The sequence below is a fragment of the Dromaius novaehollandiae genome, chromosome 7 (genome assembly GCF_036370855.1).
Source record: "Dromaius novaehollandiae isolate bDroNov1 chromosome 7, bDroNov1.hap1, whole genome shotgun sequence".
Lineage (NCBI taxonomy): Eukaryota > Metazoa > Chordata > Aves > Casuariiformes > Dromaiidae > Dromaius > Dromaius novaehollandiae.
In genome coordinates, this window is record NC_088104.1 from 18,305,293 (window position 1) to 18,326,604 (window position 21,312).

At 70.1% G+C, this 21,312-nt stretch overlaps 3 protein-coding genes across 3 annotated transcripts; all 3 read left to right on the top strand.

Annotated features, from left to right (window-relative positions):
* Window positions 1-138: 138 nt before the first annotated feature.
* Window positions 139-3,151, top strand: CATIP (ciliogenesis associated TTC17 interacting protein). Its single transcript, XM_026123264.2, has 10 exons — window positions 139-186; window positions 649-734; window positions 874-1,071; window positions 1,280-1,335; window positions 1,710-1,796; window positions 1,952-2,122; window positions 2,224-2,348; window positions 2,468-2,544; window positions 2,633-2,721; window positions 2,895-3,151. The coding sequence occupies exons 2-10, from the start codon at window positions 656-658 to the stop codon at window positions 3,129-3,131; spliced, it is 1,119 nt and encodes a 372-aa protein (XP_025979049.1). The 5' UTR covers window positions 139-186; window positions 649-655; the 3' UTR covers window positions 3,132-3,151.
* Window positions 3,152-3,618: 467 nt separating this feature from the next.
* Window positions 3,619-13,140, top strand: SLC11A1 (solute carrier family 11 member 1). Its single transcript, XM_064514780.1, has 15 exons — window positions 3,619-3,693; window positions 4,480-4,613; window positions 5,371-5,493; window positions 5,872-5,991; window positions 6,865-6,971; window positions 7,201-7,271; window positions 7,378-7,445; window positions 7,545-7,700; window positions 7,907-8,065; window positions 8,314-8,403; window positions 8,613-8,732; window positions 9,329-9,478; window positions 9,559-9,632; window positions 9,884-10,037; window positions 10,148-13,140. The coding sequence occupies exons 1-15, from the start codon at window positions 3,675-3,677 to the stop codon at window positions 10,256-10,258; spliced, it is 1,656 nt and encodes a 551-aa protein (XP_064370850.1). The 5' UTR covers window positions 3,619-3,674; the 3' UTR covers window positions 10,259-13,140.
* On the top strand, window positions 12,974-19,954 carry CTDSP1 (CTD small phosphatase 1). The gene is made up of 7 exons (XM_026095252.2): window positions 12,974-13,402; window positions 15,931-16,079; window positions 16,338-16,439; window positions 16,773-16,829; window positions 17,504-17,596; window positions 17,930-18,115; window positions 18,502-19,954. Exons 1-7 carry the CDS (start codon window positions 13,111-13,113, stop codon window positions 18,628-18,630), a joined length of 1,008 nt encoding a protein of 335 aa, XP_025951037.2. The 5' UTR covers window positions 12,974-13,110; the 3' UTR covers window positions 18,631-19,954.
* Window positions 19,955-21,312: the final 1,358 nt, after the last annotated feature.

A 21,312-nucleotide genomic window follows, 5' to 3' on the forward strand; every position in this document is an offset into this window, starting at 1 on the left:
TGCACCCCCCCATGCATGCCTGCTCCGTGCCCGTCGCCCCTGCCCTGACAGTGGAGCCTCGTCCGCCCCCTGCGCACCCCCCCCCCACAGCGCCCGCCCGAGCACTGGGGGGTCGCGGCCCCTTTAAGAGGCGGGTCCGGGTCGTTGCCGTGGAGACGCTGGCTGCGCGGCGGCGGCGGCGGCGGGGTGAGCGCGGCGGGGGGGGGCCGGGGCAAGTCCGGGGCCCCCAGGGGGGCTGCGGACTGTTGGGGTGCTGGTCCGGGGGTCCATAGGGAAGATGGGGGTGTGCTGAGGGCAGATCCAGGCTCCATGAGGGGTGTTGGGGGCTGTTGGGGGGTGGGTGCATGCTCCATGAGGGCTGGGGGGCAGGTCTGGGGTCGGGGAGGGGCTGGAGGGGTGAGGTGGGTGTCAGGGGGCTGCTGCATATTGCTCCGTGGGGGAGCAACAGCGGTGGCTCTGGCTGGGTGCACAGGGGGGGCAACCTGGGAGGGTCTGCTCCCCCCCCAAAGCTACATAGCTGGGCACTTGGGGGGTGTCCGAGGGGCTGGGGGGCTCCTGGTCCCCCCACAGCTGCCAGCTGGTGCCCTGCCCCCGGGACGGGCCAGCGCCCCCCTTGCCAGGGGGGGATTGACAGCCAGAGGCCCCCAGGCAAGCCATGGAGGAGCCCCCCTGCGTGTGCCCACCGGCAGTGCTGGCCTGCATGGAGGGAGCTGCCCGGTTCCTGAGCCTCATCGGTGCGTCCCTGGGTGCCCCCCAGCACCCCATGCCGCCCCCCAGCTTCTGCCTGCCTGGGACCCCCTGTGTGAGCCAGGGGGGGCTGGGGGGGGGCTCACCGGGCCGGGCGAGTGGTGCACCGGCCGCCTCGCCGAGCAGGGCCGGAGGAGCTGGAGCGGTGCCTGTTTGTGGAGCGGCTGGTGGCGGCAGGCGCCGGGGCGGCGGGCGGCGAGTTCTGGGTGACGGTGCAGCGGGCGGCGTACGGGCCGACGGGCCAGCCGGGGCACAGCTGCCTGCTGGTGCGCGCAGGCTCCCATAGCGTGGTGGACGGCGTGCCCTGTGCCACCAGCCTCCAAGGTGAGGGGCCTCGCAGTCCGAAACGTGGCTGCGGGCCCGCAGGGGGCTGCTGCTCTGCTCCCCCCCCCCATCCCCATGCCAAGGTGCATCCCCAGAGCCGGGGCAGGAGCAGGAGTTTTCCCTGGGGGAGAACTGCGGCTCCATGCCCCCCCCAAGCCCCCAGGCCAGGAAGGGGGGGCACGGACTGACCGCGGCTCTGCCCTCCCAGCGTACGTGTCCCTGCAGCTGGAGACGCTGGAGCAGGAACTGCACGAGTGTGTGGAGGTAAGTGGCTTGGCCGCTGCCACCACGGGGTGTCCTGTTTGCCCCCCCCCCCCAGGGTCTGGGGTGTCCGAGGGGGGGCCGTGCCCTGTTCAAGGGCAGGCTCTGGGGCACCGTGGGCAGCCCGCTGCCCCCCCCAGCCCCAGCCCACCCGCCAGCACCCCAGGCAGCACTTGGGATGGGGAGCTTCCCACAGTGCACCTGGCCGTGGTACCTTGGTGGCCACCTGAGCGGGACAAGGGTGGTGCTGGGCGAGGATCCTCTCTTCCCCCCCTGGATTTAAAGGGGCACTGAGGTGATGGGGGGGGGATGCCACCTCAGGGAGGAGGTGCTCCAGCTCTGGCCCCCCACCCTGCTGCCGTCCCCTCCTCCCCCAGCTCAGAGCCCACCCCATAGAGAGGAGGCTCCATGTGGTGACGCGCGGAGAGGAGCTGCTTGTCAGCAAGACCCTCTGCGAAGGGCAGGTGAGGTTGGGGGGGGGGTCTCTCCTCTCTGTCCCCCCAGGCTGGAGGCCAGCAGGGACTGGGGTGGCACCCAGGAGGTCTGGCATCCCCGGGCACTCCCCCCGAGGTGCCTGCGCTGCTGCCCGGGGCTGGCACGGTGCTGCGTCTTGCCGCAGATGGAGATGCTGTGCGAGCGCTCCCGCCACAGCCTGGCCACGCTGCGGGGGCTGCTGGCTGAGGGTGCTGGCCTGCTGCTGCTGCGGGTGCTGGCCCGCCGGGGCACCATGCCCCCCCGCCTTGCCTTCCCCACCTTGGACGCCGAGGGCCATCTCTGCACCGTCAGCTACGTGAGCCACCATGGGGCCCAGGGCTGCCCCAGCACGGGGCGGGGGTCGCGAGGGGGCAAGCGGTGCCCAGAGGAGGGCTGAGCCGGGCCTGTCCCCCGCAGCGTGCCCTGGGCATCCAGCAGCAGCCGGTGGGCCCGGAGGAGGCGGAGGTGCTGGTGATGGAGCGGGCTGTGCGCCCCAGCGCGGGCATCCCCGCCGCCTGGCACCTCAGCTGCCTCCGTGACGGGTACGGGGCCAGCGCCAAGCTGGGGGGCCGTGTGCCATGGGACAGGCCGGTGGGGGTGCCCTGCCGGCCTGGGGGTGTCACCCACGAGGGGGGGCACTGTCTCACCCCCGCCTCTGCAGACGCCTGGCCCGGTGGGTGCAAGTGGGCTGCCCGGTGGTGCTGCTACTCCAGCGTATGCCCGTCCTCACTGAGACAGGTATGGCACAGCAGCGGGGGGGGGGGGGGGGAGCTTCCCCGTGCCCCCCAGCTGAGGGGGGCGCCCTGCCTTGCCTTTCTGCCCCCAGACGAGGACGAGCCCCAGCCCGTCTTCCCAAAGCAGCCACTGGCCTGGGAGGCGGACGCCCAGCTCTACTCGTGCTTCTTGGACAGGAAGGTGAGCGGGGGGCACGTGGGGGGCCGGGGGGCTGTGCCCAGGCCAAAGGAGGCTGGCACCCCCCCTGCCTCTGCAAGCCTGCAGAAGGGCCCAGGTGTCCTGTGCCCCCCTCCCCGAGCACAGAGGTGCTGGGGGGGGGGGCCGGGGGCGCTGCACACCCTGCCATGCCACAGGAGGAGCTGCAGGCGTCCCACGCTGCCTTTGTGCGGCGGCACCCCGAGCTCGGCGCGCTGCTGGCCGACTTCCTCCAGGCCCTGCTGCTCCGGCAGCCCCCCGACCCCGTCGCTTTCGCTGCCGCCTTCTTCGCCCCCTTCGCCCACCGGTGGCCCCCCGGCACCCGCTTCGCCGCCGCCGCCGCCGCCCCCTCGCCCGCCCGCGGCCCTCGCGGCATGCCGCCTTCCGGGAAATAAAGCCGCTGGTGGTTCCCGCGCGCCGGCCTCTTTCACTTTGGGGCAGCGGAGGGCATGGCCGGGCTGAGCCTGCCCCTTGGCCCACTCCCGCGCTCGTGCAGTGCACGCCTGCCCCTGCCTCAGCCTTTCCCCCACTGCTGTGGGGCCAAGGAGCAGGGCCTCCAGCACGTGATGGGGGGGGAGTCACACACGGCACGCTCCCGCACCCCCCGGCACCCGCCAGGTTGCCCTCGTGCTCGCACACACACATGCACGGCGAGGGGAGCTGCGCCCGCCTCTGGGGAGGCGCTGGGGTGCCCCCCCCCCCGCGGGGCCGGGGGATGGGGGGCTGAGACTGTGCACATTCATGTCACCCAACCCCCCTCGGGGGAGCCCTGGCTCCCAGCCCAGGTCGGTGGGTGGGGAAGGAGCACTTCCTCCTCCTCTTCCTCCTGGAGCGGGGTGGGGGGGGGTCAGGGGGAGCCTTTAAGAGCAGGACAGCAGGAGCTGAGTCTAGTGTCAGGGTTGGGGAGCCCCAGCACCACATCTGGATCCGGCCCAGCCATGGCATCGCTGGAGCCAGGTGAGCCCCAGGTCATCCGGGTTCCCCCACACCTCCTGCCTCCCCTTCTCCCCCAGACTCCTGGGCCCCTGCTGGGTCCCTCTTCCTCTCCGCAGGGACTCGGCTCCGCTCCCTCCAGGGTGCTCCCCACCCCCAGCCTGTCAGGGACTCTTGGGTTTTCCTGCCAGCCCCTTCCCCCGGATGCCTGGGCTCCCTTCCCTCCACGACAGGCTCGTATCCAGCCTCCTCAGACCTCCCGGCTGTGTCCTGTCCCCTCCCGGACTCCTGAGTCCCCTGGGGCGAGCGTAGCTGTTTGCTGTCCCTCTCCTCCACCAAGCCCAGCGGTGACACACTGCACAGTGCCAGGATGGGCCAGTGGCCTGGGGGGACTGGGGGGACAGGGGACAGGCAGTACCTAGGCTTTCACCCCCCACCCAAGAGCACCCCACACCAGGAGCCCAGACCAGGGCCCCATCCTCTCCCTCCTGCCCATAAATGTGCCTGCACTCTTGGGCTGGTGAAGGCTGGCCTGGGGCCAGGGTTTTTTAGGGACACCCAAGCTGCAGGTGGCATCCAGCCCCAAACAGAGCCAGTCCCATGTTCCCCCCCCCAGAGATGGATCTGTCCCCCTTTGGGCAGAGCCCCCCTTGCTGGGGGGGGGGGGGGGCTGCAGCAAGGGCAGGAGGGCTGGGGGCAAAGCCGGGCACCATCCGCAGAGCCCAGCCGGGCTCCCCGTGAGAGCAGCCCACCGGCGTCCCCGTCCCCCAGAGGGCCGCCACCTCCTTCCTCCTCTTCCTCCCCGCCCAGGCCTCGCCGGCTCCCTGAACCATGGCCAAACCCAGCCTTACGGCACCAACGGCTGCCCCGTCCCCCTGCAGCGCCCCAGCGCCCGGGATCAGACCTACCTGAACGAGCTCGTCAGCATCCCCAAAGGCGGCGGGGTAGGTGGGGCCCGCTGGCACCTCCTGCCTGCGAGCGGGCAGAGACACTGGCAGCCAGACCCCAAGGGGATGCGGGTTTGGGGTGGGGGCAACGTGCCTGGGACACCTGGGCTCCCTGACCACACCGAACCTTTCCAGCACTTAGCGTCCTCCAGATGGGGAAACTGAGGCACGGGACGAGGCGATGCCACCAGGGGCCACCCAGACGCTCACTCCCCGCCCGGGGCTCTGCATCCTGCGCCAGCCGTGGCCCGGAGGCGGCCGGCCTGGCCATGCTCCCGCGGGCTGGCGTTGCCCTGCGGGCGGCCCCAGCCCCAGCTGTTCCCCGCGGGCGGAAGGGGAAAGAGGAAGGGATGGAGGTTCCCCTGCCAGCAGGGCTTGTGAAAGCGGGCGCCGGGAGCAGGATTGCGTGGGGCCACGGGGCACCGTTAACGGCGCGGGATGGCCCTGGGACATCCCTGGGGAGCATCGAACCTCCTTCGAAACTGTGGCAGATTTAGGTCTGGGCTGCCCCTGGGCTAGCTCGGGGCTTGGTGCCCCCCAGGGCTGATGAAGAGGGGCAGGGGGGCAGTGTCCCCCCCCCCCCCCCCCCGCAGGGTCAGAGCCCCAAAGCAGAGGGGAGAAATGGCCCCAGGACCATCCCAGCACAGAGCAAGGGGTAACCAGGGAGCTTCACTGGGAGGTGCTGGTTTGGGATGGGAGCAGCCAGAGCAGGGATTTCTCCCGCACCCTGCTCTGACCCTCCGCCTCGCCGCAGCCTGGTTTCAGCTTTAGGAAGCTCTGGGCTTTCACTGGTCCCGGCTTCCTCATGAGCATCGCGTACCTGGACCCGGGCAACGTGGAGTCGGACCTGCAGTGCGGGGCTGTGGCCGGGTTCAAGGTGAGCCAGGGCCCCAGCAGCCCCGCAGAGCAGGAAGCAGTCGAGGGTGTCGCAACGTCTCCCGCTCCAACGGCCGCCCAGCCCCACTGGGTGCCAAGGCGGCCTTTCCCTCGCCCGGGGAGCAGTAAGGGCAGGGCGGCCCTTCGGCACGGGCATGGCCTGGTGGAGCAGGAGGTCCATCCTGCACAGCTCTGCCTTGTGCCAGGGAGGGCACGACCTCCACCCCAGCCAGGTCCTGTGGGTGGGCAGAGCCCCTTCCCCATTCCCCCTGCGCAGACGCCAGCACTTGGGGGGCAGGATGGGCTGGTTCATCACCTTGCCATGGCAGCCCAATCCTGCCTGGTTCTCAGCCCCCATTGCTCTCTCTGGCCCCCCCAGCTGCTGTGGGTGCTGCTGTGGGCCACCGTCCTGGGCCTGCTCTGCCAGCGCCTGGCCATCCGGCTGGGGGTCGTGACTGGGAAGGACCTGGGCGAGATTTGCTACCTCTATTACCCCAAGGTGAGCAGTGGGGGGGGGGGGGGGGGGGGGGCACGACTCAGGGACACCGGGGGCATCCGGGCAGGGATATGGGGGGCAAGGCTGTTTGGGGGCCGTAGAGGGGCAGGAAGATGCTGTGCGAGCCCCTCCTCTGCCAGGCTCTCCCCAAATGCCCCTGGTGCCCCCCAGCTCAGACCCACACATCCCTGCTCCCTGGCATGGGGGACGTTCCAAGTCGGGGGGGGGGGGCCAGGACAGGGGAGCAGCCGCGTCCCTGCCCCAGGCTGGTTTGGGCACACGTGAGCGTGTCCAAGCGTCAGAAGCCACAGCAGGTTGGATCCTGCCCGCCCCGAGCTGCTCCCTCCCTCCTGCTGGCATTGGGCGGCCCCTGACAGGCCCCACCCTGCAGCCCCCGTCCCCGCTGTGCCCATCACCCTGGCCCCCCGCCGCCCCCCCCTCGGGAAAGCAGAGACTCCCTGGGCTCTGATGGCTGCGGGGGCGAAGCCAGGTGTCTGGGTGATGGATGTCCTGGGTTCTGTCCTCGTCCCCCCTGTGGGGCAGAGATACAGGGGGGATGTGGGGACTGGGATTGCAGGATCTGTTCTGCACCCTGAGATTGTCTGGGAGAGAGAGGCTGGAGCCTGGACTCTGGGGTCCCCTGGGTCCCGGGCTGCTCCCTGCTGTGGCCTGAGAAACAGGTCCGAGGGCTGCGAAGGGATCCCCCCAGTGTGCTGGTTTCCAAATCCGCCCCTGCCCCACACCAAGCACAGACTCCAGGAGCCCAGACTCGCAGTCCTGCCGTCCGTGCGCACCCCGTCCCTAGCCTGGAGCAGCCTGGCGAGGCTCCCGGTGCCACGGAGGGGCCTCACCCTGCACTGGCCCCATGTCCTCCAGGTGCCCCGGGTGCTGCTGTGGCTCATGATCGAAATAGCCATCATTGGCTCGGACATGCAGGAGGTGATCGGGACGGCCATCGCCTTCAGCCTGCTCTCGGCTGGCCGGTAACCAGCCCCGCTCTAGCGCCGGGTGCTCGGCACCCCACTGCATTCAGGGGCTGCCACCTCCCCCAGCCCCAGCTCCTGCCCCTGTCCTGAGGTGGCCCAAGGGGGACAGAGCTGCCCCCTCCATTTGTTTCTGGGGACGGGGCAGGCACGGGGACCCCAAGCCCCAGCCACCCCGATGGCCCCACGCCACCACATGGCTAATGCTGCCGCTCTGCCCACCCTGCAGCATCCCCCTCTGGGGTGGGGTCCTCATCACCATCGTGGACACCCTCTTCTTCCTCTTCCTGGACAAGTACGGTGAGTGCTGGCCACCGGGACGGTGGTGCCTGCTCACCGGGCAGCGAGGAGCTCTCGGCTCACCAGTGCCCCTGAGCGGTCCCACACCAGCGCCTGTCCCTTCCAGGGCTCCGGAAGCTGGAGGCTTTCTTCGGTCTCCTCATCACCATCATGGCCCTGACCTTCGGCTACGAGGTAAAGGGAGGGGGGAGCTCGGGACAGCCAGCACTGCCCACCCGGGGCTGGCACAACCGGGGCATGTCGCGCTCACGGTGCTGCCTCCCACTGCCCCAGTACGTGATGGTGAAGCCGGCGCAGTCAGAGGTGCTCAAGGGGATTTTCCTGCCCTACTGCCCGGGTTGCGGGCGAGAGGAGCTGCTGCAGGCCGTGGGCATTGTCGGTGCCATCATCATGCCCCACAACATCTTCCTCCACTCCTCCTTGGTCAAGGTGAGAGGCAGGCAGAGGGCACCCACTCGAGTGCCTGCTCCCTCCCTTCTGCGGGCACCACAGTCACCGGCACCCCGGGGTGTCTCCAGGTGCTGCCCCACATAGAGGGACCGGCGGGCTACAGAGCCAGGGGCCTGGGGACTGCAGGGCTCGGGGGGGGGGCTCCCACCTGAGCCCACCATGCCCGTCTCGCCCGCTGTGCCCAGACCCGGGCGATCGACCGCTCCAAGAAGGAGGAGGTGCAGGAGGCCAACATGTACTTCCTGACTGAGTCCTGCCTGGCCCTCTTCGTCTCCTTCCTCATCAACCTCTTCGTCATGGCTGTCTTCGGCGAGGCCTTCTACCACCAGCGAAACGAAGATGTGGTGAGCACCAGCTCCTGGCTGGCTCCCCGGGGACAGGGCCACCTTCTCTGGGGACAACCTGCTCAGCCAGCACCCAGGGGCCACCGCTGGGCCCCGGGGTGGAGAACGGTATGGGGAGCACCCCTTGGCTGTGCCAGGAGGGTGGCTGTCCCTGTCCCCGTGGGATGGGGGTGCAGGTGGGGGTGCAGGGGCTGCCACGTGGCCACCTCTCCTGTGCCCACCTCGCCTGTGCCCACCGTCTCTCGCAGCACGACAAGTGTGTCAACAGCAGCGTCAGCCAGTATGCCAGCATCTTCCCCCCCAACAACCAGACCGTGTCTGTGGACATCTACCAGGGGGTGAGCGCCACTGAGCTGTGTCCCACGGCCAGCAAGTGTCTGTATCCGTTTTGGGGATGTAGCATTCCCCTTGGACTCCCATATCCACCCCCGCAGTGACCAGTGATCCCCCCAGCCCGTTACCTCACTGGGAGGCCAGGAGCAGATCTCAGCACCGGGGGTGGGGGGGGAGCTTCAGGGCCCGCCCACAGCAGGGTGTCCCCACGCAGGGTGTCATTCTGGGCTGCTATTTCGGGGCCGTGGCGCTGTACATCTGGGCTGTGGGGATCCTGGCAGCGGGGCAGAGCTCCACCATGACCGGGACCTACGCGGGGCAGTTCGTCATGGAGGTGAGAGATGGGGGAGGGACAAAGCCTGAAGCTGCCTGGATGGGGGGGGCCCTAGGGGCAGGGCACACCCCAGGGGTATTTGGGGGAGATAACTGCCCCCCAGTGCCTGCCACAGCCGGGCACAGCGCTTGCTGCTGGGGAGGTCTTGGTCCATGAGAGCCGGGGCAGGGGCACTGCGCAGTCCTTGCGCCCCAAGGTACACCCCCCCCGGCCCACCCAGGGCTCGCTGCTCCCTGTGGCTGCCCCCCCCCCAAATGTTACCCCTGGGGCCCTGCCAAGTATTTCCCTAATAACCTCATTTGCTTAACGAGCAGGAGCTGACATCTAGCGGGACCCCGGAGTCCTGCAAGGGCCCGCTCAGCGGGGTGCCCACAGCCCCCCGGGTGGTGGGCAGGGGGCCTGGTCCCCGCAGCGCTGCTGATGTCCCCATGTCTCCCCCCGACCCCAGAGCACACTGGCATGGGCAGGGCATGGTGGTCCCCCGAGGATCTGGCCGGCGCACAAGGCTGTGCCCCACCGTGGGAGCTGGGAGGAGGGTTTCCTGACGTGGTGGATGGACCCTGCCATTCTGTTCCCCCCCCCACCCCGGCGCACAGGGATTCCTGCAGCTCCGCTGGTCCCGCTTCGCCCGGGTGCTCTTCACCCGCTCCTTCGCCATCCTGCCCACCGTCTTCATCGCCGCCTTCAAGGACGTCAGCCACCTCACGGGCATGAACGACCTGCTCAACGTGCTGCAGAGCATTCTGGTAAGGGGCACCTCCCACGGCCCGGCCCGGCCCCACGGCTGCAGGCAGCACTCCGTCCCCTCACCCCGCTCTCCTTCCAGCTGCCCTTCGCCGTCCTGCCCGTCCTCACCTTCACCAGCCTGCGCCCGCTCATGAATGACTTCACCAATGGCCTGTGAGTGCCAGCCCCGGAGGGCACAAGGGGGACGGAGCGGGGTGCCCCAAATAGAGACACCCTCTCCCATGCCCAGAGCCCAGCCATGGGTAGAGCATGCTGGGGGTGCAGAGACATCCCACGTGGGAGCATGCTCACCTGCAAGCGCAGGTCCCCCCGTGGTGCGCTGGGGGCCTGGGCAGGTGCCAGAGGAGGGTGGCGTGCAGGGCAGGCGCTCTGCTCAGCACTGATGCCCCCTCTGGTGCCCACAGCCTGGGGAAGGTGCTGATGACCCTCATCACGGGACTGGTCTGCGCCATCAACATCTACTTCGTGGTGGACTTCCTACCCACGCTGCAGAGCCTGGGCTACTACATCCCCCTGGGCCTGGTGCTGGCCGCCTACGTGGCTTTCATCGCCTACCTGGTAGGGCTGGGACCACGGTGAGGGGCAGCCGGGTGGGGGGCAGGACCCCGGCAGGTGTGGGGTGAGGGTGGCCCTGATGCCCCATCAAGCCGCCCTTCTTGTCCCCGCAGATCTGGACCTGCTGCATCGCGCACGGAGCCCGGTTCCTGGCCCGGGGCCACCACAGCAAGTTCAGCTTCGGCCTCTCCCTTGAGGCGCCGGGCCCGGCGGGGCCGCGGTGACGGGCTCTGACTGCCCCCTGTGACTGCCACCCCCCGCTATCTGGCACTGCTGCCCCCCCCACCACACACTGGCCCGGCACCCCCCCAGCCCGAGGGGGCTGTGCTGGGGAGGGGGCAACCGGCAGGGAAGGGGTTAACAGCCGGGGCCCCCCCCAGCTGCGGGGGGCTGCAGGCTGCAGGCAGGTGGGGAGCAGTGGAAGGTGCCCCCTCCACCCCCGCCTGTGGCACCGAGGACTAAGTGAATTAGCTGCCCCCAGGGACCCCCTTCCAATTAGAGCTGGGAGCCGGCGCCGCTAATCACCTGCTCGCCACTAATCACCTGCTCGGGTGCCGGGCACCGTGGGGACGGGGTCCCCGTGGCAGGGGCCCCCCGGCGCTGCCCTGTGCCCCATGTGCAGCACGACGGGGAGGGGGTGAAGGTGCCCCCTGGCCAGGGCTCCTGCCGGGAGCCGGGTGATAAACCGAGTGTTTGCAGCCCGCCTGCCGCCTCACTGCTGTGGGGCCGTTGCTGCCGTGGGGCCTGTGCCCTCCCCTCCCACCAGCTCTCAGGGCGCCCCTCAGCCCCAGGGGCGCCCCGTGCGCGCCGCGGGGGTGACAGGGCACCAGGGCGAGCGGCTGGTCGGGCTCGCCTTGGGCAGCAGGGCCGCCCCGGCTGGCAGGACGGCGGCTCTCCGGCAGCTGGGTGCAACCACTCCTGCGATGAAAGCACCAGTCTCTGCTGGGGGTGCGGTGCGCAGAGGTGCCACCCCTTGGGAGGGTTAATGGAGGGGGACAGGGAGCTGGGGGGCCGGGGCTGGCGGGGCAGCGCCAGGGCTGGGGGCGAGCGGGGATCTGGGGGTCCGTGTCCCCCCCCCCCCCCCCGGCCGTGCCACCGCGGCTCCCGCCCCGGATGCCCCGTTTCCCGCCTCCGGGCCGCCGCCACCGCCGCGTGCGGCGCGGAGCCGCCCGGGCCCTCGGGGGCGGCCGCGGCCCCACACCGGGGGGGCCGGGGGGTCCCCCCGCGCTTCACCCCCCGCCGCGGCCCGCACTTGCGAGACGCTCCCTGGCTGTTTCAAGGCTCCCCCCGCTCCCAGCCACCCCCCCCCCCATCCCCAAATCCCCCCTCCCAAACAAGCCTGCGGGGGGGGGGCACATTGGGGTCCCGCGCCCCGACCCCCCCCCCGGGGCAGGGACCCCCCCCCCGCTCGGCAGCTCCGCGCTTGTTTATGTGAAGAATTTCCCCTTCCTTAAAAGGGCGATGCCCGCGCGGGGTGGGGCGGGTCCTCCCCCCCGCCGCCCCGTTGGCCCAGCCGCGGGTTGCTCGGAGGCTGCTTGAAGGAGGAGCCAAAGCGGTGGGCCCCAGCGAAAGGCGGGGGCACCCCCGGGGGGGGGCTGCAGCCAGCAGGGCCCATGGCCCCCCCACACGGCCTAGTGGGACCCTCACCACCAGCCCTGGGGGGCCCTGGGGGCGGTGGGGGGGCAAGGGGGGCTCCCCGGGGCTGGGGGGCCGAGGGGCTTGGTGACCGTCCCCCCGGGTGCAGGGCAGGAGGGTGCTGGGTGCCAGGGCACAGCGGGGGACAGGCACCCAGCCCAGGGGTGGGGGGGCTGGCGGGACGCATGCTGTGGGAAGGGGAGACCCCCGGGCCGGGGGCACAAAGAGGCACAGGGATCTCGGCGGTGGCAGCGGGGTCACCGGAGAGGACGGGCTCGCTCCTGCCCTCCAGCCAGCTGCTGCTTGCCCGCTGCTGTGGGCAGGATGAGGCCCACGTCTCTGCGAGCCGCGGCCTGGCCCAGACACGGTGGGGACAGCTGCAGCCAGGGACCCCTCACTACTGCCACCCGGACACCGCGGGCCTTGAGAGTGTCCTAATTGCATTAGAGGACAGGCAAGGCCTGGAGTGAAGGAGCTGGTGCTTACAGACGGCTGGGCAGGGCAGGATCCGACCTGGGCCAGAGCTTTAGGAGTGCCACGTGTGCCCGCGCGGGGTGGCCGGCTCTGCCCCTCACCCAGCGCTGCTCCGAGGAGCTGTGGGGCAAGGGGCAGAGCCCCCCGGGCGAGGGAGTTGTGCATGGGCCCAAACAGAGCCCGGAGGAAGCACGGCCTCTTCCTCTTCCTCCAGCTGGGCTGGGAGGGCAGCGCCGGTCCCCGACGAGGGGCAATCGCTGCCGCCCAGCGCGCCGTGCCTCTGCAGCGGAGGGCAGGGAAACCGAGGCACGGGCTGGCTGTTGCCGCCAGAGTGGGCAGGTGGCGAGGACAAGGCGGCCCTGGGGCTGCTGCCGAGCGGGGCCAAAACCCCCGAAACGAGTTCGGACGGGATGTTTCCGACCTGAGCAGGGCCACGAGGGAGGCTTCGGCCGGGCAGGAGGCGACAGGGGCTTGGGGTGGCGGTGGCCTCCGAGCAGGCCCAATTCTGCACCTCAGCTCGCCGGCAGCCGGGTGCAGAGCTGCCCTGGGGGGGGCCACCAGGGCTCCATGGGGACCGGCAGGGAGGGCAGCGGGGGGGGATTTGGAAAGAAGGCGAGCGGGTGGCGGTGCCTCCAGCACCCCTTGCCCCATCGCACTGCCCTCCCGGAGCTGAGGGACCCCCAAGCACAGCCGAGGGGTGCAGACCCCCCCGAGCCACCCCCATAGCGTCACTACTGTGACCCCCCCCGTCCCGAGCCGCGAGCGCTGCTGCACCCCCCGGCGGCACCTTTGAGTGCTGCCATGGCCCAGCGCGCCCCCCCGCCCCCCCGCCGAGCGGGTCACCCCGGCGGGGGCAGCCCCCCCCCCGCGGCCGACTCTCGCTGCGGGCCCCCCCGCGGCGGGGCGGGGGCGAGGGGGGGCTGGCGTTGCCCTTTTAAGGGGTTCCTTGAAACCGCGTCCGGGTTCCATGTTTGTAGCAAAAATTGTGCAGAGGAAACTCCATGTTGTAACAAAGTTTCCTCCGCGGTGCCGCGCCGCTCCGCGCCGCTCGCTCCCGCCAGCTCCCGCCCGCGCCCCCCCCTTCCGCGGCCCCTTCCACCCCCTCCCCCTCTTCTCCCCCCTCTTCGCCTCGGGGGGGCCGAGCCGGGGGGGCCGGTGCGAGCCCCCCCCCGCGGCGCGGCCCCGTGGGCCCATGGACCACCAGTCCATCATCGCCCAGGTCAGCCGGGAGGAGGCGGCCGCCCCGCTGCAGGAGAAAGGTACCGCGCCCCCCCCCCGGCCCACCCGCCCGCTTTTACCTCTTGGGAACCGCCGCGGGGGGGAGGGGGGAGAAATGCGAAATCTGAAAATAAATCACTGCCCCCCCCCGGTATCTGTCACTGCGCGGCGGCCTCAGGTCTCCCCCCGCCCCCGGTGTGGGGGCCCCGCACCCCCCCGTGCACCCCACGGCGCGAGGGGAGGCCCGGGCCAGGCCCCCCCGCCGGGAAGTCGGCCCCCCCCCCGCCGCATTTTGGGATCCCCCCGCGTGCAGGAGCTGTGCCCCGGGAAGGGGGGGGGGCGCTGTGGGTCCGGCTGGGGCATGTGGGGCAGCCCGTGGGGTATGCAGGGGACCCTGGCCAAGGTGGGGGGGCAGGGAGGACTGGGACTGGGGGTGCCGGGTGCCCGGCACAGTGGTGCCTGGGGGGTGTGATGAGCTGTGGGCGGTCTCAGCCTCCCAGGCCGGAGGCGATCCCCAGGGCACGGCCCCACGGCAGGGGTGAGCCGGGCCCCTCGAGGGTGCCTGGCCAGGGGGGGCGTGTTGCCCACATCTCCCTGTGCGGGGGAGGCCGGGTGCCCCCGGCCGCTGTCACCGAGCCTGGGCTGCCAGCGCTCCGGGGACTGCCAGAGCCGGGCCGGGCAGGCAGGGGGCAGCTGAGGCCCCGGCGCTGGGCACCTAGGGCTGCTCCCCCCGGAGCTGGCCGAGCCAGGCACCAGTGGCGGGTGGGGAAACTGAGGCAGGACAGGGCTGAGCACCGGGCACCCCGCTGCAGCCTGGGGCAGGGCACAGCGGAGCGCCTCTGCCCAGAGGGGACAGGGAACTGTGCCACCTCCCCACGTGCTGCTCCGTCACCCCAAAACGGGGCCGTGCAGGGGGCAGCGGTGCCACCGCTGCTGTGTGGGGAGGGGGCAATGTCGGGGAGCTCCCTATGGGCCCGGGAAGCCAGCAGGGCCAGGCTGGGGGACAGGCGTGGGAACTGGGCCCATCCCTGGCGGGCAGCTGCTGCCTCACAGCGCCCTGCCACGCCTGCCCCTGCCCCTGCCCACGGGCACCCCACCAGACGGGTTGGCCAGGGCTCTGCTGAGCCTGCAGCACCTGGGGCACGGCCCCTGGGGCCCTGCCATGGGGTGCCCCACGCCTGGGCTGCGGGGCCCTGCAGGGGCTGCTGGAGGGCAATTGGAGCTCCTGGTCGCCTCCAGGCCTGCTCCCAGCCCCATGCACAGCGCAAGGATGGGGCCTGGGCAGCGGTGGCAGGATCTGGCCCCTCGGTGCCCCGCCGGTGCCGGCAGGTAGGCAGCGGCTGCCTCTCTGCCTCAGTTTCCCCTCGATGTGCCGAGCAGCCCCCGCTGTCCAGCCAATGGGGCTCCGGGAATGGCGCCGAGGCGAAGAACTTTGTTCTGATTGGCTCGTGGCTCTGGCGCACTCTGGGCAGCCAATGAGGGGGCCGGCTCCACGGCACAGGGGAGGGGAGAAGAGGGGGCTGTAAGCTCCACCCCTCACGGCGAGGCCCCGCCCACGCGGCTCCCCACCAATGGCGCGTGCCGCCCGAGCCCCGCCAGGGTTAGCCCCGCCCCCTGCTGCCCCGGCGCTGCCCCGGTGCCGCGGGGGGCGGCGGAGCCCAGCAGGGGCCCGTGCCTGGCGGCCCGAGCCCACGGCACTGCACCCGTGCGCCCATGGGGTTAAGCCAGGGTGCCCGTCACCATCCCATGGGGTGCCCAGGGCGGATACGGACCTGACTTTTGGGCTGCGCCCGCTCTGTTATTTTAGGGTCTCCTGCAGCGGGGCAGCGCTCTGGACGGCGGGCATGTGCCAAGGGGCTGGGGCACCTCGGGGTCACTCGAGGGTGCTGGCGGGGGGTGCTGAGGGGCTGTGCGTGGTCCCTCTCTAGATATCTGGGTTTCCCGGTGTGCCGGCTCTGCCCCTGCACCAGGGCTTGGCGGGCTGCGGCGGGGAGGAAGGGCGGCCGGACATGTGCTCAGAGCTGATAAGGCACCCGAGGAGAGGGGCATGCAGCCCTGCTGGCACCTCCTGCGCCTGCCAGATGTGCCTGGCACCCAGTAACCCCCCCAGTGCCCACCCAGAACTGGGGGCTGAGCCGTTTGCACCCCAGGGTGCTGCAGCTGGGACCCTGGCAGATGTGGGCAAGCCCTGGCGCAGCCATGCCGCACTCGCCACTGGCCCCTGCAAATGGGCGATGGGCACAAGAGGTCAGTCCTGCCCCATAGAGACACTCCTGGGGGCTCTCAGGTTGTGAGGACTGGCAGGGAGGCGCATTGCTTGGCCATGTGGGACCACCCAGCACCCAACGATGGACCCACTTTTGGGTTCCCAGCTGGGCCAAGCAGTGGTGGGCAGGAGCTGGGGGTGAGAAACAGGGAGGGGAGAAACCAGCGAAGGCCCAAACTCACCTCATTTGCACCCAGGCCTCCAGCCCAGCACCCCTCTGCCCTCCAGCACTGGCGGGGGGGACCCAGGCATCCTGGCAGCCTGCTGGTGCCTCGGCTCACTCCCCCCCTTACGGCCCTGCAGGTGCCCAGAGCCCCTCATCCACCAAGAAGCCGCGGAGCCGCAGCATCCTCCAGTCCCTCTTCTGCTGCCTGTGCCACGATGACGCGGAGCCCTTCTCCGTCAACAACAACGCCCCGCTGCTGGTGGAGGAGAACGGCACCGTGCCCAAGGTACCCCCTGCGCGCCCAGCGTGCCTGTGCCCCTCATGGTGCAGAGGCTTCACACGAGGAGGGCTGCGACGCGGCCGGCTCTGGGGTGCAGCGCCGGGCTGCACTCGAGCCCCGGCCGCCTTCCCCTGCGCCAGGCAAGTGGGTGCAGGGGGTAAAAGGGAGCTGCCCCCAACTCCCTGCTCCCCCTCGGGCTGGGCACGGGGGGGGGGCGAGCTCCTCGCTGTGCCCCAGCCCCGGGTCTGTCTCTCTCCACCGCAGGCTGCCGTCAAACACCTCCTGCCCGAGGTCAAGCCGCAGGACACCAGCAAGCTGTGCGTGGTCATCGACCTGGACGAAACGCTGGTGCACAGCTCCTTCAAGGTGGGAGATGCCCTGGGCCCTGCCCCCACCCTGTCTCACCCTACCCCACCCCTCCTGCCCCAGCCTCAGCCCACTTTTGTGCCCCCCAAACTGGCACCCACACCCCAGGTGCCCATAACCAGCCCTGCGTGCCCAGCGTCAGGCCATGTCTGGCACAGCCCTGCCACCTTCCCGGTCGGACAGGGGTGTCCTGGTGCCAGGCCAGGCAGGCACCTCCGGGCAGGAGGCAGCACGGAGGCTCCAGGGCTGGCATGGGGTGTGCATGAGGCAGGGGGTGGGCGGCGTTTGGGCAGGGCCGCACGCCTCGCACTGACCCTGCTGTGCCCTCCGCAGCCGGTGAACAACGCTGACTTCATCATTCCCGTGGAAATCGATGGCATCATGCACCAGGTAACGGGGACTTGCCCGGTGGGCAGGGGGCTCAGCTCCTCGCCCTCTCCCCCACCCACGGCTGCCAGGAGCCGTCCCAGCGCTCGGGAGGCAGGGATGGCAGGGCAGGAGGTGGCACAGCGGGGCAGGTGCCCATGTTGAGGGTGGCAGGGAGCCAGAGCTGGCGCTGTGGGGGCAGAGGCGACCGCCACTCCTTCCAGCTGGGGCGCAGGTAAAGAGGGGCCCAGGTGGGGGGCCCTGTGGATGCCCATCCTGCAGTGGCTGGCGCCAGGTTCAAGTAATCCAGGATAGGCTGTGGTTTTGGCAGTCAGCCTGTTCTAGGTTACTTGGCTCCGGAGCCTGCTGGACGCTTCAGCCCAGATGGGCCACCGGGGCTGTGGTGTCCCCCCGGCCCACCCCCTAGGCTGGCACCGCTGGGTCCTGCCCCCTCACCCCCGCGGCGGAGGGCAGGCAGCGCTCTGCCCCCCTTCCCAGCCGCAGCGGCAGAGGCTGGGAGCCATCCGCACCGGCTGGGGTCAGGGCATGGTGCCCATGAGCCGGGGGGCATGGGCGTCTCCCGGAGTGGGTGCAGGGGGTGCTGGGTGAGGGGCTCCCGTGGGGCATGGGGACACAGCTGGGTAAGGGCAGGGCTGCGCACGGGCGGGCTGCCCTCACCCTGCCCCTCTGCGCCCCAGGTGTACGTGCTAAAGCGGCCGCACGTGGACGAGTTCCTGCAGCGCATGGGCGAGCTGTTCGAGTGCGTGCTCTTCACCGCCAGCCTGGCCAAGGTGAGCGCCCACCTGCCCCTGGCACCCCCGGCCCCCAGGTGCTGCTGGGCCCCTTTCCCAGCACCCCTGGGCACCACTGGCACCCTGCCTACCTGCAGGCGTGGCTGGCTGTTGGATGCCTTTGCCCACCTCTCCCCAAGGCATAGTCTGAGCGCTTGAAGGGGAAACTGAGGCATGGGGCAAGCTGGCGTTAGTGGAGAGCCGGGGACAGAACCCAGGTGCCCAGGTCCTGTGGTCCCCAGCAGGTCCTGCTGGCTCCCCTGCAGCTCAGAGGGCAGCGGTGGCAGGGTTGGGGAGGGCTCTGTGCCCCAGTGACCCCCTCTCTGCCCCCAGTACGCAGACCCCGTGGCCGACCTGCTGGATAAATGGGGGGCTTTCCGGGCCCGGCTCTTCCGCGAATCCTGCGTCTTCCACCGGGGCAATTATGTGAAGGACCTGAGCCGCCTGGGTCGTGACCTGCACCGGATCATCATCGTGGACAACTCACCCGCCTCCTACATTTTCCACCCCGACAATGCTGTATGTGCCCCACATGGGGGGGTGAGCTGGGGGGCAGGGGTGGGATTGGAGGTGCTAGGCGTGCGGGAGCTATGGGATGGCACTGGGGGAATATAGGGCAGAGCTATCAGGCCCGTGAGGGCCACTGTGTGCCCAGAGGGGGATATGGGGTGACCATGCCCCACGCCCTCATGACATGGGGGTCTCCTTGCACTCTGCACTGGGGGGGTCCTTCCCCACGGCTGGCACCTCTGGGGGGGTCCAGGCTGCCTGTGGGGACAGTAGCCAGATCCCTGTGCCAGACACCGAGATGTGACCGCCTCTAGGGGGGAGCAAGGGGGGCTGGGGCTGGGGCTTGCCAGGAGCGCAGGGGGCCCTCCTCAGCCGGTGCCTGCGCGTGTCTGCAGGTGCCTGTGGCCTCGTGGTTCGATAACATGGCAGACACGGAGCTGCTGGACCTGCTGCCCTTCTTCGAGAGACTCAGCAAAGTGGACGACGTTTACACAGTGCTGAAGAAACACCGGACTAACAGCTAGTGCCCCCGGGCGCCTGCCCACACGCCTGGGCCGTCCCCGGGCTCGGCGCCACGCCAGCAGCAGCGCCAGCCGGACGCCAGTGCCAGACTCCTGCCCGCCGGGCACTGATGGTTTCTCCTGCGCTGGGGGGGGCACCATGGCGGCAACCGAGTGCCTTACTGGGGGGGGGGGGGGTCCCAAAGCATCCTCCCTTGTCCCTGGGCCTGCTGGGTGTGGGTGCCCTGGCCCCCTCCCTGCCTGCTGGTGTTGGGAGCAGATGGGGCAGCAGTGCCCCTGCCATGGGAACTGGGTGTCCCTCTGCTTGGGTGCCCCCCCCGAAGGGTGGCCCATGGGTGACACATTGCCTTGCTGTGCTGGGGACCTGCTGGGGGGGGGAGTTCCTGTCCACCTCCCCAGCTTTTATCTCCTCTCCACAAAACGGTTCTCAGGTCCTTTTCGCCTCCATGTCCCCCAGAGTGGGGAGGGGGAATCAGCAACTGCTGCTTTCCACTGCCTTTTGGGGGGACGGACCCCTCATGTGGGTTCCGCCTGCTAGGCAGGCTGGCAGCCCTTGGCCCCTATCCACAGGGGCCCACAGTAAGGGTTAACCCCTTGCCACCCCCCTCCCAAAAAGAAAAGGGGGTCCCATTAGTCTTGAAGCATGGGGCCTGCCTCCGTACCCTTAACTCTGCCCTTGGTGCAACTGATCACCTCTGGGGGGGGCACGTCTGTACCCCTTCCTCGTGCCTTCCAGTGCCCCCCCACCCACAGGGGTGAGATTTGGGGGGCAGCCCGGCCTCGGGGCTGAGCCCCTGGCTGTAAATGCCCCCCACGTGCCTTGGGACGCTGCGTCTCCATGACCCCCGCGCAGCCCTGCAAGGGCTGTGCTGAGAGGGGCTCTTAAATCCCCCCTCCAGCCCCAGTGTATGCCCAGCAGGGGAGGGTCTGGCTGCCTCCCCCCACTCCCAGTAACACTGTGTTAATGGGAACCCGCCTAGTCCCTAATGAGGGGGTCCCTGGCCCTGCTGCAGGGGGCTGTGCACCCCTGTCCCCAACCCTTCACAGTTTCACCAGAGGCTGCGACTTCCGGGGCAGGGGGATGACACCCCAATACAAGCCTTAGTGTGCCCCCCCCCATCTCCCCTCAGCCTTATACCAGCCCTGGCCCCCCTTCCCACAGCCCAGGTTCACCCCCATGGGGCTGAGCCCTTGCCAGACTACCCCCAGCCTTTGGGGGGCCGGGACTCTCAGGGAGGGGGCTTGAGGGAGGGCTGAGTTCAGCCAGGTGCATTTTAGATACAGTGTCTCTATATTTTTAGGGGAAAAAGCAACGGTTTCCTGAAAAGTCTGCAGGTGCCTTTTTACCACTGTGCCAGGGAAAGAGGAAGGCAGTGCTGGGGGGGAGCCGAGGGAGTTTTAACTCGGTTGCTGTCCGTCCAGCTCCCACGGGTGCTGCCCTTCTCCCAGTGCTGGGTGCCGGGCCGGCCACCCCCGCCCAGGGCAGGCAGGGTCCCCCCGGGGCCTGCCCGTGCCCCCTGCCTCGGCACCCTGCCCCACAGGGCAGGGGGTGCTGCAGAGCATCCACCCCCGGGGACCCCTTCCTGCTCTGGGCCTGATCCTGCCCCTCCAGGAGGGTTGAACTCAGCACTTTATTAGACAAGTCAAATGGCACCAGCAAAGCCTGGTGCCCACCTGGGGCCTGGCAAGCACCCGTGGGGGCTGTGGCACCGGGCAGTGTTTGGAGGGGGCGGCCAGGAGGTCGCGGTGCCCAGTGGGTGTGTGGCACTGGGGGGGGGGACGGGGAGGGCTGGGGGACCAGATCAAAGTGCCTTTGTGTGATTAAAGCTGTCAAACCACCTTGGAAAGGGGAGCGGTGCTGAGAGCCGGCTGGGGGGGGGGGGAGGGGGGCGCGTGTGTGTGTGTGGTGCATGTGCTGTGCGCGGGGTGGTGGGTGTGTGGCGGGGGGACCACAAGTGCTCCCTGCCTCAGTTTCCCCCCAATAACATATCGGATTGCCCTCTTCCAGGCGGAGCAGGGGAGATTGGGACCCCCGCCCCCCGCAGACAGCCTGCTGCCAATGTGCAGGTGCTGGAGTGGGGTGTCTTTGCTTGCCCCCCCACCATGCCCTCATTGGCCTTGTGCCTCTCCTCATTAATGAAGTCCCTGTCCTCCCTCATCACTGCACTAATTACTGAGTTCGTTAGTGGCCCGACATGTCTGGCTGGGGGCCCTGAATGAGGGGGCTGGGGCTGCAGCTGGTGTGGTGCCCCCCACCCCTGTGCCACAGCAGCAGGCGCAGCCCCAGGACACAGCCACAGAGCAGAGCGCGGCCGCACGGGGTCCCCCCCACCCCAAAACGCAGCCCCAGCCCCCCCGCTGGGGGCCCCACGTCCAGGTAACGGACCCCCGGGGAGACTGGGGTGGGGGCACGGGGCTCGGCCTGCTGTGGGGTGGGTGCTGGGGCCCCGTCATGGTTGGGAAGGGGCTGGAGGGCACAGGGAGTGGAGGGTGCCGTGAGAGTCCATCCCCCTGGCGTCAGAGCACCCCCCTTGTTTGTGGCTGCCCCCCCACTGCTACCACTTTGGGGACCTCTTGTGGGGGGCAGGCAGGATTTGGGCTGAGGGGAGGTACTCTGAAGACCCCGTCTTCTCCATCCCCTCAGTCTCGTCCTCCCAGGGTGTCGGCCCTGTCGGTGCCAGCTTG

Bases quoted from the DNA above. Each gene is read 5' to 3' on its own strand.
- SLC11A1 (XM_064514780.1), top strand. The intron at 6,972-7,200 runs GTAACCAGCCCC...CCCACCCTGCAG, and splicing joins AGCCTGCTCTCGGCTGGCCG to CATCCCCCTCTGGGGTGGGG. The intron at 10,038-10,147 runs GTAGGGCTGGGA...TTGTCCCCGCAG, and splicing joins TGGCTTTCATCGCCTACCTG to ATCTGGACCTGCTGCATCGC.
- CTDSP1 (XM_026095252.2), top strand. From the start codon at position 13,111: ATGTTTGTAGCAAAAATTGTGCAGAGGAAACTCCATGTTGTAACAAAG. The intron at 13,403-15,930 runs GTACCGCGCCCC...ACGGCCCTGCAG, and splicing joins CGCCCCGCTGCAGGAGAAAG to GTGCCCAGAGCCCCTCATCC. The intron at 16,080-16,337 runs GTACCCCCTGCG...TCTCCACCGCAG, and splicing joins AGAACGGCACCGTGCCCAAG to GCTGCCGTCAAACACCTCCT.
- CATIP (XM_026123264.2), top strand. From the start codon at position 656: ATGGAGGAGCCCCCCTGCGTGTGCCCACCGGCAGTGCTGGCCTGCATG. The intron at 2,349-2,467 runs GTACGGGGCCAG...CCGCCTCTGCAG, and splicing joins CTCAGCTGCCTCCGTGACGG to ACGCCTGGCCCGGTGGGTGC. The intron at 2,545-2,632 runs GTATGGCACAGC...TTCTGCCCCCAG, and splicing joins GCCCGTCCTCACTGAGACAG to ACGAGGACGAGCCCCAGCCC.